The sequence below is a fragment of the Arvicanthis niloticus genome, chromosome 2, assembly GCF_011762505.2.
Source record: "Arvicanthis niloticus isolate mArvNil1 chromosome 2, mArvNil1.pat.X, whole genome shotgun sequence".
Taxonomy (NCBI): Eukaryota; Metazoa; Chordata; class Mammalia; order Rodentia; family Muridae; genus Arvicanthis; species Arvicanthis niloticus.
In genome coordinates this window covers 62,287,156-62,303,690 of record NC_047659.1, presented here as the reverse complement: position 1 = coordinate 62,303,690, position 16,535 = coordinate 62,287,156, and the positions used below count along the sequence as shown (strand labels likewise).

At 37.6% G+C, this 16,535-nt stretch overlaps 1 protein-coding gene and 1 pseudogene across 1 annotated transcript; one reads left to right on the top strand and one right to left on the bottom strand.

Annotated features, from left to right (window-relative positions):
• Positions 1 to 1,220: 1,220 nt before the first annotated feature.
• Positions 1,221 to 2,639, bottom strand: LOC117703991 (uncharacterized; annotated as a pseudogene).
• A 7,324-nt stretch (positions 2,640 to 9,963) lies between these two features.
• Positions 9,964 to 16,203, top strand: LOC117703987 (olfactory receptor 1165-like). Its single transcript, XM_076929041.1, has 2 exons — positions 9,964 to 10,150; positions 13,343 to 16,203. Exon 2 carries the CDS (start codon positions 13,580 to 13,582, stop codon positions 14,528 to 14,530), a length of 951 nt encoding a protein of 316 aa, XP_076785156.1. The 5' UTR covers positions 9,964 to 10,150; positions 13,343 to 13,579; the 3' UTR covers positions 14,531 to 16,203.
• The last annotated feature ends 332 nt before the right edge of the window (positions 16,204 to 16,535 follow it).

The following is a 16,535-nucleotide window of genomic DNA, read 5'->3' as shown; positions in this document are numbered from 1 at the left end:
TTATTTTAAAAAATCATAGAACTGAAGGTCTTGTTAACCCTCTGACACCCAAACACAGGCTGTGACTGTTTAAAACTATGGTTTCAAATGCTTGTCTTGTTCTCGCGCTGAACTCATTTGCTGATTATTTGACTGTGGTTTGCAATTCTTTAAAAGAATGAATAAACATAGTAAACACTAAAAAAATAAATAAATAAATAAATAAATAAATAAATAAATAAATAAATAAAAAGACACAATCTATGCTTTAACCCAGAAAAGCAAAGTTTCACATTGTAGAGTCAATGTAATGCATGGCCATCTCCAGTGTATCTGTACCTTTCAATAAGAAATGAACTCTGTAGACTTTCTGTACCCAACGGTCTCTTTCTCGATGAGTTCTATCATGTCTTTGAATGAAAGTAGAAAAATTGAAGGTCTTCTGACATTTCTTACTCAGACTTTTCTACAGAGTTCTTTATGCTTCTCAGAAAGAAGTGTAAAAATTGAAGCCTACCCATATTACATAGGTCTACAGGCTTTTTTCCCTCTGAGTCCTTTTTATGCCTTTGAAGAACACTGAAAATTTGAATGCATTCCCCCACACACACCCCTGTTCCTATTCATAGTGTTTTAGCTAGCAGGTGTTCTTTCACATAATCTATGAGAACTGTGGCGTCTGAAGCCTTACCTTTTTTCTCACAAACATGAGCTTCTTATTGTTCAGTCTGAACCTTTTTGTGTCCTTTATAAAAACTAAGAAAACTCTGGGTTTTTTTTATATCCTTTACAGTCACTCTGGTGATTTGTTGTCCATGGAGTATTTAGTTTCTTTGAGGGAAAAAGGAAAATGTGATATTTACCATATTTATTTGTACTCAAAGGACGTGTCTCCAGTACATTTTTTTTTCATGTTTACAAGGCAATTGTAGTAAGTGGTTCTCCAGTGCTTTCATTAATAGGGGTACTCTCCAACATGAATTCTTTAATGGTTTTGAGGATACTTGAAAGGAGTGAAGGATTTACCACACTGTCTGCACTCACATTGTGTCTCTCCTGCATGAGTTTATTTGATCTTCTAAATATGCTGGGACTGTGAAACGATGTTTCACATACCTCACATTTAAATGTCCATTTCAAGTGTGCTTTATCATTTTTGTTAAAAAAAAAAAACTGTAGAAAAACTAAGGATTTGCTAGAATTTACATTCATAAGACTGTTATGAATAACTTCTAGGATTATTAGTAATCAATTCTAACTGGAAGTGAAGGCTTTCCCACACTGCATTCATAGGATTTCTCCTCAGTATGAGTCTGTTCATGATTCCGGATGGAAGTGGAGCAACTGAACACGCTAGCACCTTGTTCACATTTATAGGGCTTTTCTCCAGTGTGAATTCTTCCGTGTATTTGAAGAGAACTGGAAGCACTGAAGCACTTACCACACTGTTTGTATGGATAGGATTTTTTTCCCCAGCATGAGATCGTTCATGTCTTCGAATGTAACTGGGACAACTGGAAGCTTTCCCACATTGTTTAGAGGCGTAGGGTTTTTCCCCATTATGACTTCTTGCATGATTTTGAAGTGAGGCAGAGGAACTAAACCATCTATTGCACTGTTTACATTCATGGGACATCTCTCCAGCATGAGATTTTTGATGTCCTCTAAATACACTGGAAAAGGGAAACACTTCTTCACATACATTGCATTTAAAAGGCCCATTTCCAGTGTGCTTTATCATGTGTGTTCAAACACTTGTGAGAGAAAAGAAGGCCTTACCGCACTGATTGCATTTGTAGGGCTTCTCCCCAGTATGAGTCCGTTCATACTTTCGAAAGGAACTGGAACAACTAAAGGCTTTCCCACACTGTTTATATTCATATGGCTTCTCTCCAGTGTGAGTTCTCTCATGTTTTTGACGGGAACTGGAACAACTAAATGTTTTCCCACATGGTTTACATTCATAGGGCTTCACTCCAGTGTGGCTTCTTTCATGAATTTGAAGATAACTGGGACAGTTGAAGGCTTTCCCACATTGTTTACATTCATAAGGCTTCTTCCCAGTATGAGTTCTTTCATGTTTTCTGATGGAACCAGAACAAGTAAAGGCTTTCCACATTGTTTACATATGTAGGGCCTCTCTCCAGTGTGAGTTCTCTCATGTTTTCGAAAGGAGCTGGAATGACTGAAAGCTTTCCCACACTGTTTACATTCATAGGGCTTCTCTCCTGTATGAGTTCTTAAATGGGTTCTGAATTCACTGGGGAAATGAAAGGCTTTCCCACATAGCATACACTTATAAGGTTTACTTCCAATGTCAGTAATCATATGTCTTTGAATACTCATTAGAGAAATGAAGAATTCCTGTACTGTGTAAATTTATATGGCTTCTCAGAGTATTCTTCACCTTCATATATGTTGTATCCAGAGTTGACTATGATGTGCCTTAGATTTGTCTCAGGATTTTTGTCCTCATCTTCAATGTTCTGGTCTTCCCACTCTTTCTCTACAGAAGTCAGGTTCCTAATGACTTCCTCCATCACATCTCTGTAGAGATTCTTCTGGGAGGGATCCAGCAAAGCCCATTCTTCCTGGGTGAAGTTTATAGCCACATCATCAAAGGTCACTGAGTTCATTTCTGAATTTCTGCCGTCCCGCATTATCTGCACCTCATAGGGACACTAGCTACAGCAGAGCCACCTTACACAACTGTGAGCCAGAGACACACCTACTCCATAATTCCTTTAAAGAAGCTTTCTTTTATTTTTTATATCCATCTTTGCTAAAATATCAGTTTTTATTACTTGTAATGATTTCCTTAAAACATTATTTACTGTTATTTTGTTTCTTGAGTAAGTATATATAATATTTCAATTTAAGTATCCTTTGCTAAGTTAGAGTAGTTCAAAGCACTAACCTAATTTGTTAGATATATAAGGTGAAAACAAAGAGAAAATAAGATAAAATGCTTGACAATATATCATTACTTAGATATGAACTAGGTGGTAATAAAACTAAATAAAGATGTACTAAGTTCAAACACACACAACCATGTGGTGCTTACTGTATCTCAAAAGAGGTCTGTCGGGAGCCAATTGTCTTAGAAATTTACTGCTATGAACAGACACAATGACCTTGTCAACTCTTATAAGGACAACATTTGATTGGAGCTAGCTTATAGGTTCAAAGTTTCAGTCCATTATTGCAACCCTCGGGAGCATCTCGCCAGCAAGAACGCACGCGGGCACCGGATCCTTCTGCAGTAAGCGTTTATTGTATCATGAAGAGGTAGACAAAAAACCCCAAACGGTGCCCGCTTAAATAGCCCTTAAGGTGGCATGTACATACTTGATTGGCTGCTCGCTTGTTACTCATATAATGCCCCGGGGTCGGGTCGTGAGTTTGGCGTGCTCCTAGCCTTTGCGCCTGCGTATGGAACCTATCTGCCAGGATCATCAGCGGATGTGGGCGCCATCCTGCAATAGCGATTATTCGTAAGCCCGGGCGTGGCTCTCTACATCTCCCCCTTTTTGTTTTATTAATTGAGTAGGGTGAATCAGTTGTATCTGAGTGCAACTGTACAGTGAGGGAAAAACAGAGGCCTGATCCCCTGTGCAAATGGAGATATTGTAATGGGTTTCTTCTCTTGTCGTTGCACAATGAGTAATACTGCCCATACCCATCCCAATGCCTTTTGTCGGGGAAAGGAGGCCTCCTCTCCATGACACCCGGCGGCCGTCCGTGTGCATAGAGGGGGCTATGGCATCAAACCTTTGTGCAATCAGGCATGTTTTCGGGAAATCTATCCACGTCCATGGAACATTCCTTATCGAGTGCTCACTCGACAACCTCAACTGGTAATATGGCACTCCTCAAGGGCTCATGTTAGAGGCCCAGTAAAAGCCAGGAACACCTATCCCAGTGCAATGAGGCGAAGCGTCGATGGGGTGCAAAGGCTGTTCGTGGCTAAGCAATAAAGGCAACTTTTCACCGCTACTTGGAGATATAGATTCAGTTTTTCCTCAGCATAGATAACCACACTGCTGGATTGGCTCCCTGTTCCATGGCTATAAGCGCCTGGGTAATGAGGGCCTTGTCACATTTTTGTTGAGCTTTGAGCTTACAGACCAACCAGAGCATGAACACTAAACCACAGCATAGGGCTGCACCAAACAGGCCTACCCCCACCTACTCCTTAAATAAGGAAAAGGCCAAAGAGATCCAGGAGGAAAATCCTTCAGTCAGCGACAGGTCAACTCGTGTTGCATTGATGTTCACAATCGCTGCTCTCAATGACTCCATGGTTTCCTCAAATCCTTCGGACCAGTTTCCTGTAAGATATAGAGCCAATTTTCTAGACAAATTGGCAGCTCGAGTAAAATTTTCATACCATACACTAGTAATGCAAAGCGCTCCAAGCTTTCTTTCACATCCCAATTGGGCCAATTGAAAGAGGATGTCTAATCTCTCTTCCACTAAATCAAGGTGCTGGTTAACAACCATCAGCCCGCCTTTTAACTGGGCTGTAGCAGATGCATGGGTATTCATAACCTCCGTAACTGTAGCTGATAACTGGTTGAGTGTTGTAGTTATTTGTACAGATGTGGCCATGGCAAATCCAGCAGCGGTCGCAGCAGCGGCTGTAAGAGATATAGCCGTTACAATGGCTGCAGTAATTCCGAAGTCTCTTTTCTGTCAAAATAAGGATAAGGTAGAGGGGGTCTCCACTGGAACTGGAATCCATCATGGGACTCTAGCAACCATGGCCCAGGACGCCCGTCGGGTATCCCAGCATGGAGACATTTCACAAGTCTCATTGGTGCAGTCTATAAATGAATTATTTGAAAGAATAAACAAGAAAGGGGGCTAAACACAGACAGGGATAGGTAAAAAATCTGTCTGATTAATCAGGGTTTTATTCACTCCGGTGACCAACTGAGTTACATTTGTTAATTGTGCAGCCCGATCACCTTCCTGCTTCACCATGGTTCCATTAATAACTCCCATAAAGGATGTCCTTCCAGCCGCCCCACCTTGAAGAAATACTATGGGGTTAAGAGCAGTACAACTACCATTAATTCCACAGAGTAATCATTTGTGAAAAGGGTTCATTTTATGGCCTTGTAAAAAAGGGGCTTCTCTCATTACCATATCAGCTTTGGGGTCCAACATCATGTTGGGTGAGAAAGAAAAAGTCCTATGGGTATCTGCCCATCGTGTTATATGGGACTGACATTCAGACCAGGGCAGAATTCCTCCCTCATCTTCTACGCTACAAAGAGGGGAGACTTTGGGTTGACAGGGGTGCTCCCTCTCTGAGAAGTTGGATGGTAAAAATGTCCCGTTTAGCCAAACAGCCGGTTGCCAAAAGGATTGTGAGAACTCAGTATGGTTATTGTTTCTCTTAATTGTCATTTTCACCCATCCTCTCTTATCATAAAACCACCCCAAAGCCCTCCTCAAGAGAGGTATACAGTCTCCATCCTCAGTTGTTTGAAAACAAAGAGAGCCTCGTTCTGGCAAGGAGCAATTCTCACCTAATGGGGCCCTTGTAGGGTCATATGGCAAATAGGGCAGATCTAGAGTCTTATTTGTTGTAAAGATTTTAGGAAAAACTGCTGCATCATGTCTGACCGGCATAGGTTTTGGAAAGGCAGATAGAGTAGCCCAACGATATTCTCCCCATATACTAGGAACGCAATTCTGGAGAATCATCATGGGAACTGGAATTAACTTCCTAGGAATCCATTGGTTCATTTCCAGGTGTTAGGATCTTTCTCATCAATCTTTCAGGTAACCAGAACGGGTTATCTTCCTCCTGTGGAAAAACACAAACAGCTCCCTTGGATCTTATTAAGATAGGATCTGGGCCTTTCCATTGACCAGTCAAGACATCTTTCCATTTGACCATCTCCTTTTGCCTGTCAGACTCCGTATGGCCCTAACTGTCCAGATTTAGAAAATTAAGAGTAAAGAGTGCTATAGAGATGGTTACTCGTGGCACTGAGGGTAGAGCCTCCTTTACTCCCCCTTTTTGTCTTATTAAATAAGACTTGAGAGTGCGATGAGCCCGTTCTATAATGCCTTGTCCTTGAGGGTTATAAGGGAGACCCATCAGATGGGTCACCCCCATTTGGCGACAGAATTGTCCAAACTTTTGAGAAGTGTAAGCTGGTCCATTGTCAGTTTTAAGGATTTTAGGCTTTCCTCAGGCACTCCATGCCTCGAGACAATGTTGAATAACATGGGCCGCTTTTTCTCCGGCTAATGGAGAAGCAAATATAATTCCAGAACAAGTATCAGTGGAAACATGTAGATATTGTAATTTGCCAAAAGATGGGATGTGAGTAACATCCATTTGCCAGATCTGTAGTAGCCGGATTCCTCGAGGGTTAATTCCAACATGAGGCACAGGTAAGAATTGACAGCAATTCTGACATTGAGTCACTATATCTCTAGCTTCTTTTCTAGTTATGTCAAATCGACGATGTAACGTCTCAGCTGTCACATGAAATCTTTAATGAAAGTATTTAGCCAAGTCCAATTTTGGTGAAAGGGCAATCGTAATCAACTTTGTGGCTCGATCTGCCAGGTCATTTCTACGGGACATGGGTCCAGGTAGGCCTGAGTGAGCCCTAATATGTGTAATAAAAATAGGAAATCTTCTATTAACCAAGGTAAGCTGAATCCTTTGAAAAACTTCTAAAGTCTACTGGATGTCTTGATTAACCCAGCTACTTCTAATGTCTTTACTGCATTAACCACATAGAAGGAATCTGAAACAATATTTAAGGGACCCGGAAAAATTTCCAGAACCTCTGACACCACTAAACATTCCACAATTTGAGGTGAGGTTTCATAATATTGTTTGGATGTGACTTTGTTATTAACCACATAGGCGCCCACTCCTGTTTTTGACCTGTCTGTATAAACTACCATTCCATCTAGGAGTGGTTCCTGAGATACAATGCGTGGAAATACAATATCTTGAGTTAAGGCAAATTGCAAAATGGGATGTTTGGGATAGTGATTATCTATCTGACCATTAAAGGAAGTGACCAACACCGCCCAAACATCAGAGGTAGCAGTTAATATTTGGACTTGATGGGCAGTGTAAGGCACTATTAAAACCCTAGGTTCCCTTCCAAAATGGGATGGCTGCTTTTAGCCCACGAAGGGCAAGCTGAGCAACTGCATCTGGATACCATTCAATAATCTTTGCGGGAGAAGCATTGGGATGAACCCATAACAAAGGCCCCTCCTGCCATAACACAGCAGTTGGTAAGTATCTAGTTTTAAAAGCACGTAAGTCAAAGGTTTTGGTTTCATCTATGCGTTTTAGCTGGGCATCTTGTAAGGCATTTTCTACCACTTGTAGGGCACGGCTTGCAGCCGGTGTTAAGGCTCTTGGCGAGGAAATATGAGCATCCCCTTCCAAAATATCAAACAAAGGTTTTAATTCAGTGGAGGGAATTTTCAGGAATGGTCTCAACCAATTTATATCACCCAATAATTTTTGAAAATCATTCAAAGTGTGCAAATGTTCTCTGCGAATCTCTAATTTCTGAGGAACTATTTTTTCTGGGTAAATAACTGTCCCTAGAAAGGAGTCAGTTTCTGAAATTTGAACCTTCTCAGTAGCAATATGCAGTCCCCACTGTCCCAGGGTTTTTAGTAATAAAGGGTATGAGGTTTGTAAAACAACTAACTCCTTATGGCACATAAGAATGGCATCCACATAGTGGGCCAACAACAAAGAGGGAAATTGTTTCCTAATTGGCTCAAGGGCCATTTGTACATACAGCTGACATATGGTGGGGCTATTGGCCATGCCTTGAGGCAAAACTTTCCACTGATATCTTTTGTCTGGTTCAAGGTGATTAACAGCAGGTAAGGTAAATGCAAATCTTTGCCTATCGTGCGGGCATAAAGGAATGGAGAAAAAACAATCTTTAATGTTTATAATAATAATCCTCCACTGCTTAGGTAAAGCAGAAAGTAAAGGTAGGCCTCGTTGTACAGAGCCAAATAGCCGCATCTGGGCATTAATGGCCCTCAAATCATGGAGAAGTCTCCATTTTCCTGATTTCTTTTTTATGACAAAAATAGGTGTATTCCAAGGAGAGGTGGAAGGCTCTAAATGACCAAGCTGTACTTGTTCTTTAATTAATCTTGTAGCAGCTTCCAATTCCTCAGAGGATAGGGGCCATTGAGGAACCCACATGGCCTCCTCTGCAGCATAGAGGGGATGGTGAGGCTTTCCCGGCACCCCAGGTTTTCAGCTTCAGCTGCAACCTGCAGGAGCGTCTTGCCAGCAAGAACGCACGCGGGCACTGGATCCTTCTGCAGCAAGCATTTATTGTATCATGAAGAGGTAGACAAAAAACCCCAAACGGTGCCCGCTTAAATAGCCCTTAAGGCAGCGGGTGCCCGCTTAAATAGCCCTTAAGGCAGCGTGTACATACTTGATTGGCTGCTCGCTTGTTACTCATATAATGCCCCGGGTTGGGTCATGAGTTTGGCTGGCTCCTAGCCTTTGCGCCTGCGCACGGAACCTATCGGCCAAGATCATCAGTGGATGTGGGCGCCATCCTGCAATAGCGATTATTCATAAGCCCAGGCGCAGCTCTCTACACATTATCACCAAGGTGAAAACATGGAGGCCTCCAGGCAGGCATGAAACAGGAAGAACTGAGAGTTCTACATCTTCATTTGAAAGCTGATAGTGCAATACTGACTTCCAGACAGCTAGGACTAGGGTATTAAAGCCCACACACACAGTGACACATTTATCCCAACAAGGCTATACTTCCTAATAGTGCCACTCTCTGGGCCAAACACATACAAACCATGACTCTGTTATAAAAGTCTCTAATAACTAGCAGGTGATCTTCCTGAGATAAGACTACTTTGGATTATAATCAACAGTGAATTTGTTTGTGTAGGCAAGGCCAAAGTGAAAAATGCATTTTTGGAAAGATTCATGTCATTGATATGCTTTTACTGTTATTATTAAACATATGTAACAATGAGAAAATATTAGCCCACCCTTTTGAACATATCTTTGGAGAACAACAAAGTTGTACTCTATTGTACTGATGCTACATAGACAAGTAGATGACTTCTTAAATTAATTAATAATTAAATTAATGGTTTCAGTGATAGCAAGCAGGCATCTACTACTCAGAGCTCATTCCAAGAGATTTTAAAAACATTAACCAAAGCTTCATTTAGGGGGAGGAAAGTAAGGAGGGCAAACTCTGTGTGACCTGCCAGAGATGAGGTAAGAGGAGTCTGCTACAGGTGCTCTGTTACAGAGTTAATGCTGAGACTGCTGCTCTATTGGATTTGAAGCAATGGAGAGAAAAGTGAAGTCTGGTGTTAGTTTGTTTTCCTAACTTGAGCCTGTCACTTGACTTTTAATCAGCAAGTTTGCACACAAGATAAGCAACATGAACACCTAAAATATAACTGTTGCACTTCATTTCTTGTCCTGATAAGCATAAATTGATATATATAATGGTTGTGACACTGCTTTCTAAACCAATGAAAGTCTAATTGAATACATATTTAGTATATAATTCCTAGTCAATATGTCTTTGAGAGAAAAAGTCTATGTTTTCATATAAATCATGTCAACTTCTCAATCATGTACCAGTTTTCATGAAATGCAAAATCATATAAATTTAATTATGTTGATATATTTAAAATGTTATATATTTAGTGTTTTTTCTTTGACTTTAAAATATATAGTCTATATGGGGTTAGCCTTTATCGGGTCATGAGATAGCCTAATAATGCTTATTGAGAGGAAATTATATTTTCAGTAACAGAGTGGTAATTACTTCTACATTATTTATGATAACACATAATTTGAATTCCTCAGGGTTTATGTCCCAAGTGTCAAGCAGTTACAGATTAAACAATGAACAATATCTTGAAATAAATCTTCAGGTTTCAGTTTTCTACCTGACTCCTCTTTGTTCTTTACAAACGGTTGCTAAAATATTAGTATTTGTGTACTTTTTTGAACTCTATTTCACGGAATAATTGCTACTGTAGTTGGGAAGATTATAAAAGCATTTTAATTTTACTGTAAATTGTACATGTGGTTTATTAATTATATAAATAAGATTATCAAAAAATGGATACCAGGAAAGACTCTATCTTGGTGAGTTACTTTAAAGTTGTCTATGTTTTCAGTCTGTGAATCTATATAGGATCCACACATACTAGAGGGAAAGGTAAAGCAATGTGAGCTGGAAAAGAGTGATTCATTCCTATTTTATTTAATGAAACATGTTTGGGTATTAAACTTAAAGTTTATTGTTTCTTTCCACTGTCCTAACTTTCAAGATCTTTTGTTACTGTTAAGTTACTGTGCAAAAAATTAAGCCAACAGTTACCTAACAGTTTATCCTCATGACTTTAGTGAATTTAGATGCAGAGTACAAAGCTCACAAAACATGTCCACTAAAAATAACACAATATATGAGGCAGGTTATATAAAACTGAATATAATAGTTGCAATTAAAAGTGGAGCAATAGTAAAATTTCTGGAATTGATACAGAAAAAAGCAATTTTCTTAAAAGAGTTGTGCACAAAATTTGTCAGGAAAACAGAATATAAACCATCAAAGAATAATTTTTTTCACAGATGATATAAAATTAAAATTCCTCTAAAAGTTAATGTGGGCCCTTTGAAATGTTATTCAATTATTACATATATTTTACTTTATTTTCTATTTCTTTTCTCCAAACACTCTCTTAAATTCCTCCATATGATTTTTCAAAATCATAACTTCTTTTTATATTGTGTGTTCATGCATTTTTCTAAGCCCTTGGGGAAGCATAGTCAGGTTTAGTTTTGTAAGTTTAAAGCTAATTTGATCTAGTGAATTTCAGGCTATCTCTCTATACATAATGAGACCTTATTTGTGTTTTTTGTTGTTTTATTTTTGAAGCAATGAACATACTGATAAGATAGAAGAAAATCATTTGTTTTTGTGCTTCTTACATGATTGATTATAGTATGTGCAATGCAGTACTATTTTGTATATTTTATAAAATTATGTGAAACTTAGGCAAAGTAGTGTCTTTACTATTAAAGAAAACATAGATTATTTAATAACCAGAGAGTAAAGAACCCTTAATCAGAATGACATGAGGTTGGTAATAACAGATAATACCACAGAAGGCACATAGTGTTATCTCTTTGATTTGCTGATCATTGATGTGGATTACATTCCCACAGCCATATCAATAATCACAATAACCAATAAGCACTAGAGATAGGAAAGCATTAAAACTGTTGATGCAAACTGGCATTTGGGAAACATCAGTGCCCATATAGATCCAAAAGTGAATCTTAATTCTAGTTTTAAATGGAGACAAAATATAGCTCTACAAGACTTTTTTGTTTTATTTTAAATGCAATGAAATCAGCATGTTTTATTCCCTTTAGTAGTCTACCAATGTTCTTTGTTATCTACTGTAATAAACTTCAAAGAACATCTCAGTTATAGTACAAAATGTTACCATAATAACATCATTCCCAGCAATGATTGTTTTAGAAGTCTTGATTATGTTTTTCTTGTTTTTATTATACTTTATATTATTCTCAGCACTAGAACATGACATGACTGAAATATTCATTTAGAGAATGGACACCTAAAGCTTTTCTGAGGGTTTCTACATTATAGATAGTTTTAAAATGCTATTTCTTCTGTTTGCTTGGCACAATGTATAATGCCCTATTCACACTTCAGCTATTTTAATACTTCCTTAGAAATGGAATACACCTATTTGCTTTTTGATAGATAATGAAAATGAAATATACAAGCGTTAGTAGATTATTTAGCTGTACCAAATAATAAAATTAATTATGCTTTCTTCTTGTATTGAGATATTGTAAGTATTTGCATATAATTGCCTCAAATTCATGAATTTTCTACATCACAATCTTGAATTCAGGAGTATCAGTATTCAGCCTCATAATGCTCCTATATTAAATCATGATGCAGAGCTGATGAAGAAAGTTGTTTATGTATTCTGAGACACAAATTATTTAGTATGGAAAAACAAGTAAAACAGCAAAAGAAAAAAGAGAGAAGATCAGGTTGTGAAGAAGGGAACAAAGACACAAGAGCAAGTGTAAAGCTATTTTTTTAGTTAAAATGAAGAACAGACATTTTCCCTTGGAATACTTGTAAATATACATGAAAATATACTAAGATTCTAATTATTCAGGGACATTCAAAATAAAACATAAGACTCGTAAAAACAATTACCATTAAGTTTCAATAATAATAAGAAGAAAATTTATTTGCTAATAAAGAGAAAATAGAAGAAATGTAAATTGTTGGAATCCCTTTATTTTAAATCTGTTTTGCCTTGTTTTGAGATTAGACAATTAACTTAGGTCATTTAATTAACATATTTTGTAATTATTCTGGTTGCTCTTTCTGCGATGACTATTGAAGTATGTTTATGTATATAATGGTTTTATCAAAATTATTTATAGGGGGAGTAGATTATTATCAGAGGCTTTTCAATTGTGTAGTTTCAAAACAGAGTAAACTAAGTTCATAGATAAGATTTTCTTGTCATATGTATGGTTGACTGAATAAAGTTTATAGAGGTCCAATAAATTCCAGTACAATTGGTAGAATGATTATAAAGATGATGGTCTATCCTAGTAAGTAATAGTGACTTGGATTAATGTATATTATTTGTTGTTAGGGACAAGAACAAAAGATGTGTCAGTTCTCTACATACCCAACAGATGCACCTGTAATTATTATCTAGTATCTTTGAGTAATATATAGAACAGTCACATTACTTAACCTTGGATATTTTTCATTTTCTCTCATGCTATGCTCTTAAGTTGACCACATGACTAAACCATTTACAATTGTTCAAATTAAATGTATTTATTTTTATTAAAAATAGCTTCTTAAATTTTTAATGCTAAAGTATTTCTTTTGTTTCTAATTGCCAATAAATAGCTGGTTATGTCCTGTTTTAATATATGAACACAATGAATGAATAATTTGCTAAAGGTAGGAAATGTGAAAATTTGAAATGTGAAAATACTTTTCCTGTATTGTTACTTAGAGTCAGACATTTGGCCTTTGTATCATATGTTGGGTGTTTAGTTTGTGCAAACATCCTCTATCTTGGACTAATGGCCACTGCAACCTTCTCAGTGCTTATATACAACTTTGCAATATGTTTCTGATGACTATAATGATATTTTACCATGAATTACTCTAGCATCAAATAAATGAATATATCATTTATATATGCACATAAACATAATTCACATAGAATGATACTGATGAGCACTACATTTTAATTACAGATGAGAAAAACACAATAGTGAAGAGCAAAGAGAAGAACAAAGGACGTTGTCCTAACTTACTAATTACTGACTGCTCACATAAGAACCTAAAACAAGGCAGAACATTCACAAATGGAATATGTCCACATCTGACTTCGTGATTTATGGTGAGCCTCACATGAGTTTCAACTGCTCCACTCTCTCATGTTCCATTAAGTCTCATTTTTCTCTTCTTCCTCACTTATAATCTGAGAAGTGATGGCCTATGAGGTGATGAACCAGAGTTCCACGACCACATTCATCTTGGTTGGTTTCTCAGAATATCCACAGCTCCAAATACCCCTCTTCCTCCTCTTCTTGACCATCTACTCAGTAACATTGATGGGGAACCTGGGCATACTTGTGGTTATAAAGATCAATCCCAAACTTCACACACCCATGTACTTTTTCCTAAGCCACCTTTCATTTTTGGATATATGTTATTCTAGTGTATTTACACCCAAACTTCTGCAGATCTTGATCATGGAAGATAGGACCATTTCTTTCAAAGGATGCATGATACAATTTTTCTTCATTTGTACATTTGTGATTACAGAAATGTTCATGTTAGCAGTGATGGCCTATGACAGGTTTGTGGCTGTCTGTAATCCCCTACTCTACACAGTTGTAATGCCTCTTCATTTCTGTGCTCTGCTAGTAGCTGGGACATATATGATCGGTGGATTATGTGCTGTGATACTCATATGTACTCTTTTGCAACTATCATATTGCGAATATGGCATCATCAATCACTTTGGCTGTGAGTACTCTGCTGTCATCTCTGTGTCTTGCTCTGACTCCTCCTTTAGCCAGATGACATGCTTAGTCATTTCTATATTTAGTGAATCTTCCAGTGTCCTGATCACCTTAGCCTCATATGTGTTCATAGTTGTCACTATTATAAAGATGCCTTCCAAAGGAGGACTACAAAAAGCCTTCTCCACCTGTACTTCCCACCTGACTGCTATAACAATCTTCCATGGGATTATACTCCTCCTGTATTGTGTTCCCAACTCAAACAGCTCACGGCTCTTTGTCAAAGTGGCCACTGCTCTTTACACAGTCATGATCCCCATGCTGAACCCCCTTATCTATAGCCTTAGAAATAAAGATGTTAAGGACACAGTCAGGAGAATTTTCAGCTCAAAACTGCACTCTCACTTGACATAATTATGAATAGTGTGAGGTGTGTGATGGTAAGACACAGGAAGAGGCAGACATTGAGACAGAAAAGTAGTGATTGGCAAAGAGAGGTGAAAGGAGAGCAGGAGACTGCAGTACTTTTCTTAGTTCACATGGACTTAAAGTTTCTCTATTTTATATAAATACAGTGTAATTTGACCAACTAATTGTCATCAGTTTTAGAGTAAGAAATATTTAGAAACTTCTCTTCTAGACGCTGTGGATGTTATGATTCAGAAGTTTAAAAACCATTAAATTATTTTTTTAATATGCAGTTGTTCTTATAAGAATTTTTTACATTCAGATGATAGTTATTTCTAAGGAATACATACTTTTGTGCTCCTAAGTTTCAAGTTGTTTTGGTGCTGTTGTGTAACTTTTACTTTTGCTTTAAATCTTTACCTTATTTTAGACAGAAATACTATTTATTTTATATTATGAAAATATCATCTCACATTATAAAAGTAAATAAATTCTAAATTACTTTCTATTTCTTACCAATTCTAGATAATAATATACTATGTTTAAATGTTGAGGCAGACATGATATCAATTAATTGCTCCATTTTATTGTAACAGAACATAAATCAGTTATTCTATGACACAAAATTATATTACTAATTTGTATCTTGCATTGGCCATCCTCTTTCTGAGTCTATTACTAAGAATTCAATCATATATGAAGCTACTTCATTGATGGACCAAAGACAATAAATATTATTTATTTCTTTGTTTTTCTAATTTTTTTAAGTGATAGGATTTATATCACTAAAGTAGATCTTATCTTCATGCCCCTTCTTTTAGAGCTGCTACTGCAATCACATTATCAAGATTTAATATTAATTTAATATTCAACTTCTGATATAATACATATCTAATACCATATTTGAAAATTTCCAAGTATGTTTACTATCTTACATAGCTGAGATTTTCAATGTATTTGTGAAAAGAATTTTTTCATGAAAATATTATTTACTTTTTGTATTATCATTAAAATAAAATAACTTTAGGAACATGTACAGCTAATTTCTGAGCAGAACAATGTGGAGTATTGCCAGTGTCTGTTTGGTTTTGTTTTACACAGATTCTCTCTATGTAGCCTTGGCTGTCCTCAAACTTGCTTTGTAGACGATATTGGTTTTAAACTATTAGATATGTGGTTGCCTCTGCTTCCAAGTGCTGGGGTTAAAGGTGTGTTGGAGAAAGACTGAAAACAACCCAAGAGGATAGGAACAGCACAAGAAGACCAACAGTGTCAACTAACTTGGACCCTTGGCTTCTCTCAGAGACTGAACCACCTACAAAAGAGCATAAATGGGCTGGACCTAGGTTCCTTGATCATATGTAGATGATGTGCAACTTGGTCATCATGCAGGTCCCAAGCAACTGAAGTGGGAGCTATTCCTAAAGCTGCTGCTTGTTTGTGTAATCTGTTCTCCAAACTTGGATGTCTTACCTGATTTCTGTGGGAGAAGTGTCTAGCTCTGAAGAAATTTCATGTGCCCAGATGAAATTGGGTTGGGGGTTTCAACTCTCTCAGAGTAGAACTGTTTGGGAGGAGAACTGTGGAAGAGGGGATCTGGAGATGGGACAGAGATCAGGATGTAAAGTGAATTTAAAACAAAATAGAAGCATGTCCCTCCAGTTCCCAGCTGATTTCCAGTATCTTATGTATCTTAATGCTCAATTATTAAAGCTTTCCCTTTCATTATTAGCACTAATCGACAGATGTCAGTTAGTGCAAAGCACTTAGTGATTAATTCAGAAAGTATGATTCATATTGTATTAAAAACGATGAAATCGATTCTGGGGGATCCATAGAACCCATAGCCAGCGCTAGCACTCCCCTTCCTCCGCTTGCCCCTCCTGCAGTCTGAGGCCTGCGGGTAAGTGCACCCAGGAGCCCCCCAGACACATTCTGGGGGATCCATAGAACCCATAGCCAGCGCTAGCACTCCCCTTCCACCGCTCGCCCCTCCTGCAGTCTGAGGCCT

Excerpts from the sequence above, each read along its gene's own strand:
- LOC117703987 (XM_076929041.1), top strand. The coding sequence starts at position 13,580 with ATGGCCTATGAGGTGATGAACCAGAGTTCCACGACCACATTCATCTTG.